General features: G+C 33.7%; 1 protein-coding gene across 1 annotated transcript; it reads right to left on the reverse strand.

The window, feature by feature from the left end:
• Positions 1–13,806: 13,806 nt before the first annotated feature.
• Positions 13,807–16,529, reverse strand: LOC127864112 (uncharacterized). The gene is made up of 5 exons (XM_052403808.1): positions 16,410–16,529; positions 15,670–15,894; positions 15,310–15,407; positions 14,798–14,887; positions 13,807–14,546 (listed from the first exon to the last, which is right to left on the reverse strand). Exons 2-5 carry the CDS (start codon positions 15,846–15,848, stop codon positions 14,512–14,514), a joined length of 402 nt encoding a protein of 133 aa, XP_052259768.1. The 5' UTR covers positions 15,849–15,894; positions 16,410–16,529; the 3' UTR covers positions 13,807–14,511.
• Positions 16,530–17,950: the final 1,421 nt, after the last annotated feature.

Raw genomic sequence — 17,950 nt, forward strand, 5'->3', positions numbered from 1 at the left:
CAACTGAAATAATATATAAAAAGTAAAAACAATAAACGTTTGGCTTTCTTAATACGATATCATTTCAAACGCTGTTGGAAGGAACCATTGCTTATTAGAGGTTTACAAGGTAATTTACCCAAGTACGCAAATGTAATGGTCGATTGCCCCTTAGGCATGATTCTGTTTTATTACTTTAATCCGGTTGTAAAAATGCATGACCGAAGGGTCATCAGATAAGCAAAAACAGGGCCAAAATCTGATAAAATAGCGCTGTTTAACTGACTGTACGAAAATCCGTATGTCCGAAAATTTAGAATCATGAAAACATAAATATTTTGGCTTAAAAAGGAAATGTAAGAAAATTTAGAATGTAAGAGAAAATACGGTGGTGTTATGATGTTTAAATCGATTAGAAATAGCAAAACCTAAAGACATTATCTCAAGTGTGATTTTCAAAAGATTTTATATGAATGTACACACACGGTAAAACTAGTCTATTAAAATGCAATACTTTCATTGGTTCTCATGTTTTTAATTTTTATTAAACATAGGTATTTGTGAACACTTGTTGTTATATAATATTGAAATGTACACGCATACTGAACATAAAATCATTAGCATAACGGCTAAGTTGGTTTTTACTAAGATTGCAATAGTGTTTATTTTATTATTATGAATCTTATGAGGATAATTTTGAAAGTATGACACAGAGTATCTGAAGAAGATATATACATAATCACATATGTTGTTGTTGTTGTGGTTATTGTTTCAATATTTTTATGAGTATCATACATTCAATGACGAATAGCTATTAATTTGTCATACAAACACCATAATTATTATTGGATTGCGGAGATAAAACAAATCGATTCCCTAGTAACTGATATAACTGATACATTTTTTGAGCGACAATTTGAAACTAAATCTAGTATTATTTAAATTTGATTATTTTGATTGCAGACTTTTTTTATTAACCCCAATTAATGTGTACGCAACGTTTCTTTTATTTAAATCGCTGAGTACGAAGCATCAAGCTATTTTTTAATTAATTGACAGTGATCTTTAATGTATGTCATAATATAAATTGAAATCAATCTTAATTAAAGCTTGAGTGGTTGGTTTGTAATAAGTTTGGTAAATGTTGCTGTAGGATATGTATGCACAATAAATACTAACGCTCTGGCATATTGTGATGGTGATATGATTATATATTACACAATGAATATGTGATGATGTTCTTGTGATAATATTGAGGCTATAATTAGTTTTTGAATTAAGCTAGCTAATTTCAAATAAGATACAACACATCCCAATCCTTAAATTATCAGTAAGTTATAGTATTGTTTGCCTCTAGGCGCATAATTAATTGAAGGCCTAGTTTATCTGTTAATCCTCGCCCCATGTGGTGTCCCAGTGGGTACACTGATATTAATACACGATGTATTGGTCCACAATTAAATCTCTTATAAAACATGTCTCTCAGGTGACTGAAAAATGGCTGTGTAGATACAACAAATACTACTACAACGGAGACTAAGATAACACATGTTACAATTAATTTGTCTTCCTTGCGTTCTTCTTATACGACAAACACTTCTAAAACAAAAAAGCAAAAAAGCCGCTACTGCTACTGCTTCGGCTACTCTTACTGCTACTGCTACTGCTACTGCTGCCGCTGCCACTGCCACTGCCACTGCCGCTGCCACTGCCGCTGTCACTGCCGCTGCCACTGCCACGGCCGCTGACACTGCCGCTGCCAGTGCTGCTGCTGCTGCTGCTACTGATAGTGCTACTGCTACTGCCACTGCTACTGCCACTGCCACTGCCGCTGCTGCTGCTACTGATAGTGCTACTGCTACTGCTGCTGCTGCTGCTTCTGCTGCTGTTGCTACTGCTACTGTTACTGCTACTGATACGGCTACTGATACGGCTACTGCTACTGCTACTGCTACTTCTACTGCTACTTCTACTGCTACTTCTACTGCTACTGCTAGTGCTAGTGCTAGTGCTACTGCTACTGCTACTGCTACTGATTCTGCTACTGCTACTGCTGCTGCTGCTGCTGCTACTGCTGCTGCTGCTGCTACTGCTACTAATGATAATAATTCTCCTTCTACTTCTCTTTCTACTATTGCTAGCGATGCTTCATAATTTATTTTTAAATGTATCATTTTGTTAAAACAGGAAAGAACTGTTATATATATTTTCTTAAAGGTGTAAAGAATCTAAACTTTTCTGCGATTAAAGTTTTATTTAACTGGATTAGTATAGGCCACATAACAGACGCTATTGTACTGATTTGTACTAAACACCATTTTGTCATAATCAACAGTTTTAACATGCCGCAGTTTCCTTGGAAGTTAACCTTTGATTGGAGTTATGTATAAAACATTAACAAGGTATTTGTTGACAGTTTGTCCTGTCACAATTATATATTAGTTGAGCCAAACGTGTGATAAAGATCCCTTTTGGGGTGGCGATAAATACTATTTATATTGTTCAACAGTGGGAGACTGAGAAAACATATGTTACAATTAATTTGTCTACTTTGCCTGCTTCTTCTTTATATATTTTTCTTGCTAATCGTTTAAGTTTAGTTTTAGTTAAGTAGGTATATCTATTTACATTTTTTGATAGATATTTATTTGGATAGTAATAGTATGTTTTATTTGACTTGACATCATTGAACCGGTTTATTCATTGATAAGATCGGGATCTCCACAGGTGTTTAATCTCGATTGTTAGGTGGGGAGAAGGGTCCGAATGATAATGTTGTCGTCGGCTTACGAATCACATTTCACAAGTTTTAGACAAATATGCATACGTTATAAACCTAATTTAAGTATTACATAGATAATAACTTATCTTTATTTTGATGAACTACGTTTAAGGTATAAAACTATAATTATCTATGTGTTGTGTGCCGCATACATACCATCTTGCTTTTTTAAATTTGATCACAACGGTCCGAAGTCATAGACATTCATTATGCATGGTTGCTAAAGCACAGTGTATACTAACTAACCTATGTTTATTGTTGTTTGCTAGGGTTATTATTATTTTTTTTTATTTCGGGGGGGGGGGGGGCTTTTATAGAAGATTTCAACTAGTCCTTCAATTAACGAAAAAAAAAATATTGGTATAGGAAATATAAAAGAGTAATAGACAGCTTCATTCATGCTGTTCTATTATGGTGTTTTAACGCATATATTTATGTATGGTTGATGAAGCACATTGTATGCTTCCGATGTTTATTGTTGTTTGATGATGATGTTAAGTTGGTGTTGCTGTTGTTGTGATGAGGAGGAGGAGGAAGAAGAAGAAGAAGATGATGATGATGGTGGTGGTGGTGGTGGTGGTAGTAGTGACGACGACGACGATGATGATGATTTTGATTATGATAATGAGATTTGAATTAAATTAATGCGCAAAGATTTTTCTTTTTAGCGGCCAAGTGCAGATATCTGCGCTCGGCCGCTGTAAGGGTTATGTAATATTTGCAATCTACATAGGAGTCAATAGCAGATACCAAGCACCATATGCTTATGAGAAACAAAAGCAAAATATTGTATTGGCAATCGCTGAAATCTCGAATATGACTTAATCATTTTATTAAATGAAAACCGGTAACTATTTTAAAGGGATCTTTTCACGCTTTGGTAAATTGACAAAATTGAAAAAAGTTGTTTCAGATTCGCAAATTTTCGTTATAGTTATGATATTTGTGAGGAAACAGTAATACTGAACATTTACCATGGTCTAATATAGCCATTATATGCATCTTTTGACGATTTTTAAAACCTAAAAATTATAAAGCGTTGCAACGCGAAACGATTGAATAATTTGAAGAGTTCTGTTTTTGTCGTTAAATTTTGTGAAACTACGAAGATTGCTTATATAACGTATAAAATACGTCATATATGTACACGGCGGAATAGCTCAGTAGGCTAAAGCGTTTTTACTTCAGGACTCTGGCAGGACTGCAGGGGTCACTGGTTCGAAACCTGGTCCGGGCAATGTTCTTTTCCTTTTTTAAATTTTATTCTTGATTTTTTACTGGAGCTTTTACGATCCAATGTTTACATTTATCGATATAAAGCATTTAATGAATAAGTTAAAAAATGCCAAAATCTGTGAAAAGGCCCCTTTAAACGGTTATTATATTGCAACAACTTAGCGTTGTTTATCCAAAAGACCATTGTTATAATAACAGGGACGTCAATAGGCCAAACTATTCAGGAAATATGATTTGAGTCGTCAAGGATAGATTTTGAGATCAATGTACGTCCGATGAGATTTAAAGGGAGTTGGAGGCGTAGGGACAGATTCGTTTGAGTACGCGATCATTTGAGAACAAATAATGTTGAAGCTTTATCGGAATTCCGGAAATTTGCGATCGGTACCGATTTTTCCTGGTTCTTTTTTATTGATTCTGATAAGTTAGCGGCCGGCACGGACATGAATATTAACTGACGAAAACTTCTTCGCTACTTTCCGAAAATCTTCGACATGTTGCAAATATCCGTAATATTCCGCATTGTACTCACCAGAAATTGCAACTAGAAAGACTACAATAAATCAATTAGCTACGGCTCGGGCGGGGATTTACCTTTTATCCCTGTAAGGGACCTAATGCCCCAGACTACCGGCTATTTTTTCCGGAATTCGAACTTGATACACTTGATATCCCTGAATTAAATATTTATATCCGCAATTTTGATATCTAGAGTGCTGACTGTTAGTATTGTATTTGACTGGAATGATTGTCGATTATGTGTTTTTAAGATTAAAACAAGCTTACGAAGAACTTTGTGTTTGCTTTTTTGTAAGCTTTCTTTTTTAAAATGTATTGTCCGCCACGGACGCAACAATTGACCAAATGTACCAGATTGTGGTCTCTTTAAAGTGCTATGTTTTTACTGCCGTGATATCTTTAACAAACTACACATTATTGATCGTGGACGTTTTATACTCTTCTTGAATTTGTTTCCCCAAAATATGCTCTTCTATTAGTAGATGTTTAGGTGACGATGTTCTAATTATAGATCTTACACGGCCAAGAAACACTAGATAGGTCTTTGCAAAGAGAGCTGTTGGATATCGTGAATGCGTTCAATGTGGCCTGTTTATTTCAGAAAGCTATGTGCAATGTTTTATGGGGATTTCTATCAAATTGCCAATTGCAAAATTTGATTTAATTCATTCGGACCTACAAGCGGGAAACTTCTTCATTAAAATTCAATGGGCTTTTAAGAAGTTCGTTGAAAGGCCAAATTTGACGTTAAACAGCAACGCCGAAAAAATTGCTACTCAGTCTTATTTATCACTTTTTTTGTAAGATTTACCAGTAGACGTTCTTCAGTGAAATTAAGCAAACACACAGTGCCGACAAATATGGAAGGGTATTTAGGTAAAAATTACATCTTTCTTTGTGACTGTGTTATGATTCTTGATGGTACTTTCAATTAGTATGTAGACACCTTTTCATGCTTGATGACACTTACATCTTGCCTGATGTCCAATGTCTATTTACATTCTGCTTAATGGTATCATGCATGTGTACAGATGCAACATTTTTGTTCGTTAATTGCATGCTGCATATGTGTATGTTAGTTTGTGCAGAGAGACTTGTGCAATAGGCGAAGTGCATAATGGAATCAAATATTAATGCGTTTAATAAATTAACGCGATGGTAAGATGTGAGTTTCACCCAAGCACAAAGCAACATACTATCATGCATGACACAATGATGTCAATTGACAGTCATTCCGAAATGCTACGGAGGACTACGGAAATTTACGGCGTATAACGGAAATTTTATGTTATAGGAGAAGTTGCGCACCTTTGTAAGATATTTGCTACTGAACCGAAATTAACCGCGTGTTTGTAGACTTAACTTTTTTTTGGTTAATGACTAACCATAATTTTTGTACAGTAATTTACCTTCAATAACCAAAGAAAGTATATGGATATATTTCAATATATGCTACTAATGCATGTATGCAGAGCTCCAGATAAGACGCTTAAAGTCGTAAAAAATTGAATTAAATTTAGTAAAAAAGTAGACTTAAATTCTGTGCGTACGGTTACACATTGGAAAAATAAAATAAGAATTCAAAATGTGTGATCATTCGTAAAACTTAATATCAATGCATATAATGTAAACATTTTATCAATGAGTTCCCACTCGTCTAGGCCCTCATTACAATTATGCAATCAACAGCACTTTAACGTTATTATGAATAACAGACCATCTTTACAACAGTCGAAAAGCCGAACGTTTTCCATTATCTGGTCCTTTTATCGCAAAAAGTCTGTTGTAACCCGGCAATTGTCATGAGCTCTTCTTAGACTATAAACCTAAATGCGGATGTGCCAAAAATTATATTTACCTGAAAAAAAAGAATTAATAATAGACTTTAAGGCTGGATTATTATAGAGTGTAAACCAAGATTTTGCTGAAAAAGTTATCTGGAACTTTGCATGTATGTTGAGAGGAAATCGATTACATAATTTCAAATTTACTAGAGTACTTTTATATTGCACCACATAAAATGCTATAAAACTATAATATTGAAGTGCACATATAAACTTTATTATAGATGGGTAGGTATTTCGTGTCAATCTATTTCACATATGAAAGAGCTGTTGGTCATGCTGCTTTAAGTACATATAGATGCATGACACAATTTAGATTAAGCAAAATAAAACACTAGATATTTGCCAAGAGTCAAATATATACGAGCAGTAAGAGCGTAATCGTGCACAACGAGACTTACTCATGTAGAATTGAAACTCGTATTGCTTTCTTTCGAAATAATTTCATGTGTCCGATCTAATATGCAATATGCCCGGTGTTTTTTTTGCGGATTAATGTTCCGTTTTAGATCCATAATTAACGAATGCCTCAATATTTTCAAAAATTAACACCGGAATAATGTTCACCGACATTTTTTCATACAGATTGGATATAAATATTATAGAGCTTAACAAAAAAATACATTAAGCCCTGTTCTCCCGGCACACGTGCTGGACACACAGATGGTTAGCGTGTGGCTATGATAATAATTAGTGAAAACATCTTTTTGAATGATAAATAATCATATTAAAACGAAAAATCAAATTTTCTATAACAAAAATCACTATCGTTTTATATATAACAAGGTATCCAACTCGAAATCATCCGAAAACGGGGTGCATCGTTTTGAGCAGCCATTACTAAATTAATTTTGCAGCGATTTTCATGACCCGGTCTTATTCAACGCAGAAATGAATTTCCTTTTAGGAAATGTATATATATATTGTTATATTTCTACACATGCTGGGTCAAATTTTAAGAAATAAAGCTATACATACTTCGCTTGACCCAGTTGTGATCGATCAGACCGTATTTATGAATGAAATCTCCAGTTGTAAAGACACAACTCCGCATTGGAGCAATGAAATCACTCTTGTGTTTAAAATGTCAGTTGGTTGAAATGTATGTAAACAAAGGTTTGAAAATGCGCTGGACAGTTAGTTTTGATGCATAATTCTACGGCAAGCACGGTAAGAATGTTTTTTTTTCATACGTTTTATTGAATTATGGTATCGAGGTTCGTGAACTTTGCAGGGAAAATGCCCTTTTCCCCGTGAAGATTTCAGTCATGAATACTGTCTGATCGATCACAGCTGGGTCACGCGAGTTGTGTATCGTGTTATTTCTTAAAAGTTAACCCCAAATCGCTGCAAAATTGATGAAGTAATGGCTGTTTAAAACGATGCATCCCGTTTTCGGATGATTTCGAGTTGGATACCTTGTTGAATATATATTTAACTTATTTTTTTAAAGAAAAGTTGATTTTTCGTTATAATATGATTACCTATCATTCCAAAATATGTTTTTACTAATTAGTATTATAGCCACACGCTAACCACCTGTAGCTGGACACTTAAAAAACACTTTACAAATTCAAGTACTTATGCACTTAATTGATTGTAAACAATGACGGTTGAAATCCGTGCGTGGGAATTTTTCTGGTAACCAAGAGCGACGTCAACGTTCATGACAAACCTGTTTATATGACATTTATTTATTGGTTTTTTCCAACTTGATTGAAAATTATGTTTTATGATATTTTAATACATGTAGATGAAGTAGTTGTTTTCTCAACGAGGAGTACAATAGTTGTACAGTACTAGACACGAGTACTTGTAACTTTCAGGTTTCTCTTTATACCACAGACATTATATAGTCATAAAATGATAAATATGTGTTTATAGAAATTGTAATTATAGCATGGTAAACAGACTAGAGAAATCTGAAAGTTTCACGCACAGGTCTGTGGCAATGGGGGTTTGGGCTACTTTATAAATATGAGGTCGATATGCAATGCACATCGGTAGATTACGTCTACTGTAATTATTTGGACTAGGGAAGGGCCACAATTCCAACACATCAGCCCCGTTATGTTCTGAATAAAATACATGTATAATTTCTTGAGTGCCAATTGCATCTTACAAATATCAAAAACATTCGCGGCAGTCAATTCATTGTGTAAACCTACTGGTCTGCATGGCAATAATGAACGTATTTAGTTTAATGGAGATTATATAACGAAGGGATCTCATTCAGCTTATTCAGTTTACTAGTCAAAATGATTCGGATGTTTTCGCTTTTTTTTCCGAAAAGTAATTTATTCAACATACGGAAAATAAACGCGCGCCACCTGTTGTCATAATTTAGTAACTTGCATTCTGCTTACTGCCTGTTGCTAACTGCCGTTGTTAATGACGCTTAGTGGCAAAACCGATTATGAATGGTTTCAGGAATAATGAACACACCAACATTGGATAGTCACCAAGCATGTTGAAACAATCATCAAGTATAACCGATAGAGAACAAGCATGTTGGAACTGTCATGAAGCATGTTAGAATAAACATCACGCATAATGTAAATATTCATCATGAATGATGTAATGTTGCAGCAATCATCAAGTATAAACGAATAGACAACAAGCATGTTGGAATTGTCATAAAGCAAATTAGAATAAGAATTAGAATTAGAATGTAAATATTCACCACGAATGATGTAACTTTTACCTAAATATCCTTCCATAGACATGTGTTGTTACTAAAATAGACATAGAGATTTCTGCATTGGGAGTGACCTAATCATACTGTGCTTTAGCAGTATTACGGAATACCGTTAGTGCCATCGTGGTTACACATTAAAATCCAGAGGGCGAGAACGCGAGAACGCGATAGTACGATGGCGACAACGTGACAATACGATGATGACAGGGTGACAATACGATGGCGACAATGCGATAGTACGATGGCGACAATGCGAGAACGCGATAATACGATGACGACAATCAGACAGTGCGATGACGACAGTGCGACAATACGATGGCGACAGTGAGATAGTGCGATGGCGACAATACTACAGTTCGATAGTGCGATAATACGATGACGACAGTGCGAAAATACGATGACGACAGTGCGACAATACGATGGCGATAGCCGACAGTGCGATAGTACGATGGTGCCAATGCGATTACGCGATAGTATGATGGCGGCAATTCGAAAATGCGATGGCGACAGTGCGACAATACGATGGCGACAATGCGATAGAACGATGGCGACATTGCGATGATACCACGGCGACAGTACGATATGACTATCGCATTGTCGCCCCCGTACTATCGCACTGCCGCCATTGTATTGTCGCACTGTCGCATTGTCGTCATCGTACTAGCGCGTTTTCGCAATCGTACGAACGCATTGTCGCCATCGTATTGTCGCACTGTCGTCATCGTACTTTCGCGTTCTCGCATTCTCGCCCTCTGGATTTTAATGAGTAACCACGGTGGCCCTAACGGTATTTTGTACAGTAAAGTGCGTAAAATCTGGTTTGGAATAACAATTTATATGCCGAAAACAGATGTTGAAAACCCGACTTTGTTTTATAAGTAGTAGTCTAAATATACAATGAGTTTTCCGAGCATTAAATAAACATATTAAAATAAAATTCATGTTCGTATCGGTTGAAGTTCTTGTTAATAGTAGAAGCAAAGAACACAATAAAACGCTGATTGGGCTTACTAATTTGAGGCAAGAACAAACACATCGCGCTATTATATATAACATATAACGCGCATCCGCAAAGTTCGAGCGCCCGTCTCGGTGCCGTCGTTTCCGGTGAAAGTTTCGCACAGGAGCTACCGAGTTTGGATATGAGACCACGAATCATGGCTTGACTTTATATATCAGTCAGCGTAGAACCTGACCAGACTGCGCGGTTTGACAAGCTAGGATGGACCAACTTTTGCCGCATATGACATAAGACCCATTTTCGCATGACGCGGGTCATCTGACCTTTATAATGTGTATATAGCTTTGAATGGAATTTGCACATAGTTTTTGGCATGGACTTATTGTTATGTTAATGTGTTGCACGCTTTCAAAAGCAGAGGGCATATATAAGATCAATTATACTACGGAGTTCATTTTCTGTTGCAAAATGAAATGCAATAAAGATTGTTACTCAGCGGTGTGTACAGTATGACAGCGTTGTCTGTCTGCGATGCATTTATACTGGTTCTAAGCTGGCATACTCACCAATTGGACTCAACCATCTGCTCGAACAAGAAATGATAAGTTCTACTAGCATAAACCTTTAATTGTAACTCATTTTAAAAATATTCATGTTATTTATATTATTCAATTTATTATTCAAAATTATAATTATTATTTCCTTTATTGTTGTTTTTCGCATTAAGAAACTTATTCGGCTTACGAAACTGAAAAATCCCATTGGAAAAAAATCCCATGGGAGAAAAAATCCCATGGGATTTAAAATCCCATGGGATTTAAAAAATCCCATGGGATTTTTTTTAAAATTAAAACACGACTAAACGCATTAAAATATCGTAGTTGTTCATAATTTCATAAAATATGATGTTTCTGAAAGTTTCATGAATAAATCTCTCAAAATAAGAAAAAAATCCCATGGGATTTTTTTCTCCCATTTTAAAATGGGATTTTTTTATTACTATATATTTTTATATATAATTGGCATGAAACCAATATACAGTCCTTAAATAACGTTAAAATACTTGCAAACGCAAATAAAACACGTTTTTTAAAATGTTCAAAATCCCATGGGATTTTTCTCCCATTTGCAAATTATGGGAGAAAAAAAATCCCATGGGAGAAAAAATCCCATGGGAAAATCGAAAATCCCATGGGAAAATGCAAAAATCCCATGGGAACCCCAACTTTGCTTATAAATTTCACAGTGAAGAAAACGCGTTTTTTGAGTGAAAATAACCAATTATTAATCAACGATAAGACTTTTATCGCATACTATGTCTCAAAGTAGCAAATCTTTAAGAAAAAGGGTACTTAAGTTTGCGAAATTTCGGTTTCGCAAAGTTTTTCCGGTGGCCGTTCGTTATAGTTTACATTATTTACACCGTTGGCCTTTCCTGAAAAAGTAAAACATGCGCTATTACACCTTCGCATACCCGCTGCCTGTAATTATCACAAACAAATTTAGTTCGAAATCTCATTATAAGCAGCTAGAACGGTGAATATAAGCTCCATCGATTATGATGTAATTAGTTGCCTATTTACAAAATTTACTTTAATATACTAGTTTATAATGTGTTTTTTGTCAAAACAAACAGCGTACGATTTTCATTTTGAGAGTTAATCGTGAAACAATGATACTATTTGCGAACAGTTGTCAATTTCTTAAATTCACCACTGCTATTGTCGCGAATAAAGGTTAAACTCAATAGATTTGTCATTTTAAGAACATTGAGCAAACGGATGCTAAATTATGTGTTCGTTATAGATGTGTTTATTTAAAATTCAATATTCGAACTTAGGTATTTTTTGTTAATTAAATATAGATTCATGAATCAGTTTAGAGATACGAAATGGGAAATAAATTCGTTGTCTTTGTGATGGAGTAAATTGATAATGATTGAGTCCTATCGCCTATTATTGTGTTATAGTGTTATGTAGAAGAGCGATGATAATGTTGACAAATTTCAATAATATGTGAATTTTAATTATAGTACAAAGTTGGAACACCTTTCTATTGCGTTTTAATTAATCGCTTTTTAATACTGAATTCTTTCAAATATATCTACCCAACCGAATGGATTGTTTTGTTAAAGAAATGCGATCCGAGGTGTATAACTAGGTATGGAAACGATTTTATCGTTACAATCAGTATAAACCTCTGGCATGTAGCTCGTCTTATTTAGAACATTAATGTTAACTCCAAACACCTCTATATATCGACAAGAAATTATTATATTTTTACATATGTGTACCACATTTTATTTAAAGCGAAACTCATAATTTTTTATAAATCGATTTAAATATTGTTACATTTTATAAGTATATTGCTGTCCGATCGATCTGACCATTCATGGCAAAGATTCGTATTGCAAGTAACTGATTCAGCGATGTGAACATACCATTATTCAATCTGTTTAACCGAGGCCAACATACATCGTTATGACTAAATAGGATAATTTTTGTTCATGAGACCTGCTGAGGTAGATGAATGATCAATACATTATCTCTATATGCAAACCGTGACATTGTCATTCATCTAAAACAAACCCTATTGCGAACTTCTTATACTGAGGTTTTGCCATTCTGTTTTGTCATTTACATCTCGCATAAGTAGTGTTTGGAGAAAGAACACTTTTTGAAATCAACGTGAAAGCGTATATTTCATTAATTAAATATCATTTAAATAGTTATTAATCCGGTTCTAGTTCAGTTTTCAACGGGCTGCAAAGTGTATGTTCCTGATACAATAGACATCTTATTTAAATTTAATATACATTGTAACTATAGTTTTGTGTAATAATCTATCAGATTAATATCAGAGTCGAAATGATAGATAAATGATCTTTACCATAATGCTTTTATTATGCAATGATATACATATTTTATTTTAGCAAGTGATATGACAAGGAAAGGCGTTATACCAAAAAAGGATTACACGTAATAATAGATTAAAACAAGAGATGTGTTCGTAAGAAACACAATGCCCACTGTTTTTGTTTGACCTTTGACCTTGAAGGATGACCTTGACCTTGAAGGATGACCTTGACCTTGAACTTCAACCACTCAAAATGTGCAGCTTCATGATAACGCCGCTTTGATTATTTTTTTGACCTTTGACATTGAAGGATGACCTTGACCTTGAAGGATGACCTTGACCTTGATCTTCCTCCACTCAAACTTTGCAGCTTCATAAGAACGCCGCTTTGAAATTTTTTTTTTTTTACCTTTGACCTTGAAGGATGACCTTGACCTTGAACTGCTACCACTAAAAATGTGCAGCTTCATGAGATACGCATGCATGCCAAATATCAAATTGCTATCTTCAATATTGACAAAATTATGGCCAATGTTAAAGTTTTTTTCGGACGGACGGACAGACTGACATACACACATACACACATACTGACATACTGACATACACACAAACTGACATACACACATACTGACATACTGACTGACGGACAGTTCTGCTATATGCCACCCTACCGGGGGTATAAAAATGTAAAGCGCAAATATATACTTGCACTTTGTTAAATAAGGTACGATAACCCATATGTAGATTTATAAGTTTATTAAATAGTGCATAGGTATTTGCAAACACTTTAAACAAATAAAAAAACTCATACAAATTAATAAATTAATGAAAATATACTAAATGAATGAATGAATTAAATAACAAATGAATAAGTAAATAAGTTAATGACTTAATAAATAAATAAATTAAATTAATTTAACTAATGATCAGTCTGAAACATAATTTCAACATATTGCATAATAAATTAAACTGGTTTTATTGGATAAAGCTTAGTACATGTGTTAGTATAAAAAAAGTCAAATACTATTTAAACAAAAACATCTATGAAAACATACAGTTTATCTATTAGACAAACTCACAACTCAATATGTACGATTGAGGATGAACCATCTCACAGAGAAAAGCACTTGAACACAATATATAAAAAATAAATCAACTTAATTAATTACCAAACGGTATGAATGCTGATTAGAGGCGATTTCGACGAATGTTATACACATACATATATTTGACACATATCGATGGAAATATCACAGACTGAAGCTTAAACACACATTTTGGCACATGTATAACAATTATATATGATGTAATATCACAGACAATTCAGAATATAAAATAAAAAAACTAATAAATGAATGTATATAAAATACTTAAATGCACATGTTCAATGACCGTCCGACCTTGAGACAAGTTGTAATTTTTTCATCACTAAAAAATCGATTAACACCAACATTAGTGTCTAGAATTATGTATTCATCTAACCACAATTGTGACAAAGTGGTTTCACTACCATTGAAGAAAACGTCACCTAGCGTGGTACGCTAATCAATGGTTAACAATGTAGACATATGCAATGTACAATTTTATTCAGAAGTCCACTTTTGAGTCGGAATGTCAATTTTTATTGATATTCAATTCATTGCTTTTCAAAGTGGGAAATGTAACCATCATCTACAACAAAAATCATGATATTTATCAACACGGTTTGTAATATAGCTATTTCTACAATGTAAGTGATGAACAGTAGCCTGTCGCGTTTATGTATCATGTATGCACAATCAATACATTCATCTTCATTTGCGAAAAACAAAACAATTGTCAATTCACAAGGGAAATTGTTTTTGACAGCATTTCAATAGGAATTAAATCGTTACTTCTACAATAAACCTAAATCACGATATATTATGTACATAAAGGCTTACTATTTATGTCGAATAATTCTTTGACCCACTTGTCGAGCATATGATCTCGTCTCTCACATATGTCTAAGATAAACTGGATCTTCATATCATCTGTAATGAGACAAGAAACATCCGAATGAACCAAAGCGTGTATTGGTTAATTTCTTAATCGATACCTAGTCAGTAATTATGACACCTGAAGAAGTTATTTATAATAACCCTTAATAGCATATTAAAATCTTAAAAATCACACACACTGCATTTATACAAGAATTAACGACTAATGTTGAACCATATATAATGATTTATGATACTTGCTTTTGTAATCATTCTTTTGATTGTATATGTCCCCAAACTAATAGATCTAAACATATTTCAATACAATGACACCTATGTCTTCGTTTTGTTTTGTTGAAACACCAACACATCAAAATAAAGGCATACAAAAACATATTGTGTTTCAACAATACACGCAAGTGGATTTAATGAATAGACGTATAAGGCCAATAAACGAAATAAAATAAACGGCATACCTGAAATGTTGACAAAGTGTTGCTCCAACGCTCTGTAGAATTTAATCTTTCCGTGTACGTGGTTACAGAGACCATGACGAGCAAAATGATAAACGGTCCTGTGAAATATGTAATATTTGATTTAAGAAGGTTATAAAATACGAAGCTGTATGTGAATATAAACTATAACATCTGATGTTTACCCATTCAGCTATTTAAAAAAATCCAGACTAGTACAACAATTTTGATATAGAGTGATTATTACAGGCATTATATGCATACAATACGTAATTTGATGATATGTTAATATGTGTTCGCAATATGTTAATGTTCAGTATGATACAAGATCAAAATGGTTCATAGTTTGAAAACAGAACTTACGGTTTGACATGATAAAACATGCCCAAGTTAATATCCTGTTTTGAATCGTCTTGCTCTACTCTGAGATCACTATTCTCGTCCTTGTGTACAGCCATTCCTTTCACATCCACTGTTTTCAATAACAGAATCCATATTAAACAAAAATACAGCACAGTTCCGATGGTTGATGTAGGCATCATTATATCGGCTGTTGATATGCCTCACTTTGACGGTGAAATCTGTTTTCTGAAATATATAATTATACATTTTTCATCATAAATATAGACAGGTTATTGTAAATATTAATATATGAAGCGATACTTTAATAAAACTAGATTAACACAAATGTATATTCGCATAAGAGATGCTGGTAAATAAATTAGTGACTTTTCGTTTTATTTTCACATATTATTTAATAAAAGCAGGTCAGAATGTATATTAAATTAAACAATAAAAAAACTAAACACTGATCTCTAGTTATATGTTAGATGTATTGTTATTGCTTTTTGTTTATACTATTTGCAATATTTCCATAATGTATTTATATCCCGTACGTTTCTCCCCAAAAAGTATAAATTTTAAATATAAATATCCTGAATTAAATACGTCTTCGCCACCAACATGTGTACACGCATTTTATAATATAAATTATTAAATATTATTGTATTTACACTTCGTTGTTAAGCATTTTAACGTATCTTGTTCACCTGAAACACGATTTGTTTTAATTAATACACGCTGTATACTACGTAAATACATACCTGAATAAATAGAACTTAATTTAACCTTGAGTGTAACGTGTTTAACTCCGCTGTATTTTAGTTCATGTCTTATATCTATGTTAAATAGTTTCACGCAACAGCTTATTGCATTTGAAAGTGCGATTGTAGAGTGAAGAGCGTGTTTCTATCGAAACAGATATACACTTATCTCCAAAACCACGTGATCCATTAGGAAGCTATGATTGGTGTGGCTGTGAATGAGTGTGCATACTATGAGAAATTCCCACTACAATACGGCAGTCATGATGGTGGCAATCACATAGTTTAATGATACATCACCGAATATGACCTTGGTGAATATACTTATCTCACGGAAAATTTAAACTACTGCCGTACTACTCGAGTAACCTCGTACTATAACTTTGTTGCCATTTAAACGACATAATGAAAACTGTGAACATACGACACGATGAAACGATTTCTTCTTAATGCTACAGTATGTAAAATTTGATTTATTTCAAACAATCAATTGTATCTATACATGTTTAACCCTGGGCATAAAATAGAGATATATGGTTGAGCTAATTAATTAATTATGATATTTTGCATAAATTAAGCTAGTTTGGTGTCGTATGCTTTGGTTAAGAAGCCTCAAGTTTACAGCTTTTGTTTACCTACATTGAATATAGAGTCATTATAAGCATAGCTGCATTTAATCATAAGAATACACGATGGTTAAAACCAAATGTAATTACATTTATTTTATTTTAATGTGTTCACTCCAAGGCATGAATGTTAAATTTGATAAGATACTTTAAACTAGAGTCGCTATTGATATATCGAGTGTAAATATATTTATAGTTCGTTTAAGGATAATTTGTGGTACGAAGTTGTTGTTATATCCCTGTCATTTGTTAGCTATTTCAGTGGTGTTGAAATTGGTCTGGAACATCGAATAATAACTTCAAATGTTTGGCCATACTATCTTGTACCATCTTGTAAAATGCTGCCGCTGTGCTCACTTTTATCTCCCATATATGAACTAAAATTGCTGATGATCTCAAATGTTAATACCGTTTGCTTTCATTAAATACAACAAGAACGAAATGTAAATTCATATTATACATAGTTGTCACGTTTATATGATCTACGTTGGACAATTTACAACGTAACTGCCATGCATCATCGACACCGCGTGCAGTTGTATTGTCTAATGTAGCTAACAATGCTGAACCAAACAAATCACTTACATGATTAATAAAAGGAAACCCAACTTAAAATACCGCAATATTGATTTAAGATACATATTCATTGTGTGTGCGATTTTGTAAATATCTACAGCTTAAATTCTCTCCTGAATTATCTAATATATACAAAGGAGCAATTCAATGTGATTCGATAAATATGAATATACATTCTTACATTATCAAACAAGTCATAAAAAACGACTAGAAGTATGTGTTATGCTTATTGAGTTGACGTTGACGATAAGAATTGATAATGCATGATTAGTGATTTTGCCGCCGTATCAACTAGAGCTCTGAAATTATGAGACTATAAAGCATAGCACATCTTCTGCA

Source organism: Dreissena polymorpha, unplaced genomic scaffold (assembly GCF_020536995.1).
Source record: "Dreissena polymorpha isolate Duluth1 unplaced genomic scaffold, UMN_Dpol_1.0 chrUn127, whole genome shotgun sequence".
NCBI lineage: Eukaryota > Metazoa > Mollusca > Bivalvia > Myida > Dreissenidae > Dreissena > Dreissena polymorpha.

Bases quoted from the DNA above. Each gene is read 5' to 3' on its own strand.
- LOC127864112 (XM_052403808.1), bottom strand. From the start codon at position 15,848: ATGATGCCTACATCAACCATCGGAACTGTGCTGTATTTTTGTTTAATA. The intron at 14,888-15,309 runs GTATGCCGTTTA...GTCTCATTACAG, and splicing joins ACACTTTGTCAACATTTCAG to ATGATATGAAGATCCAGTTT. The intron at 14,547-14,797 runs GTAAGCCTTTAT...TTTTTGTTGTAG, and splicing joins AGAATTATTCGACATAAATA to ATGATGGTTACATTTCCCAC.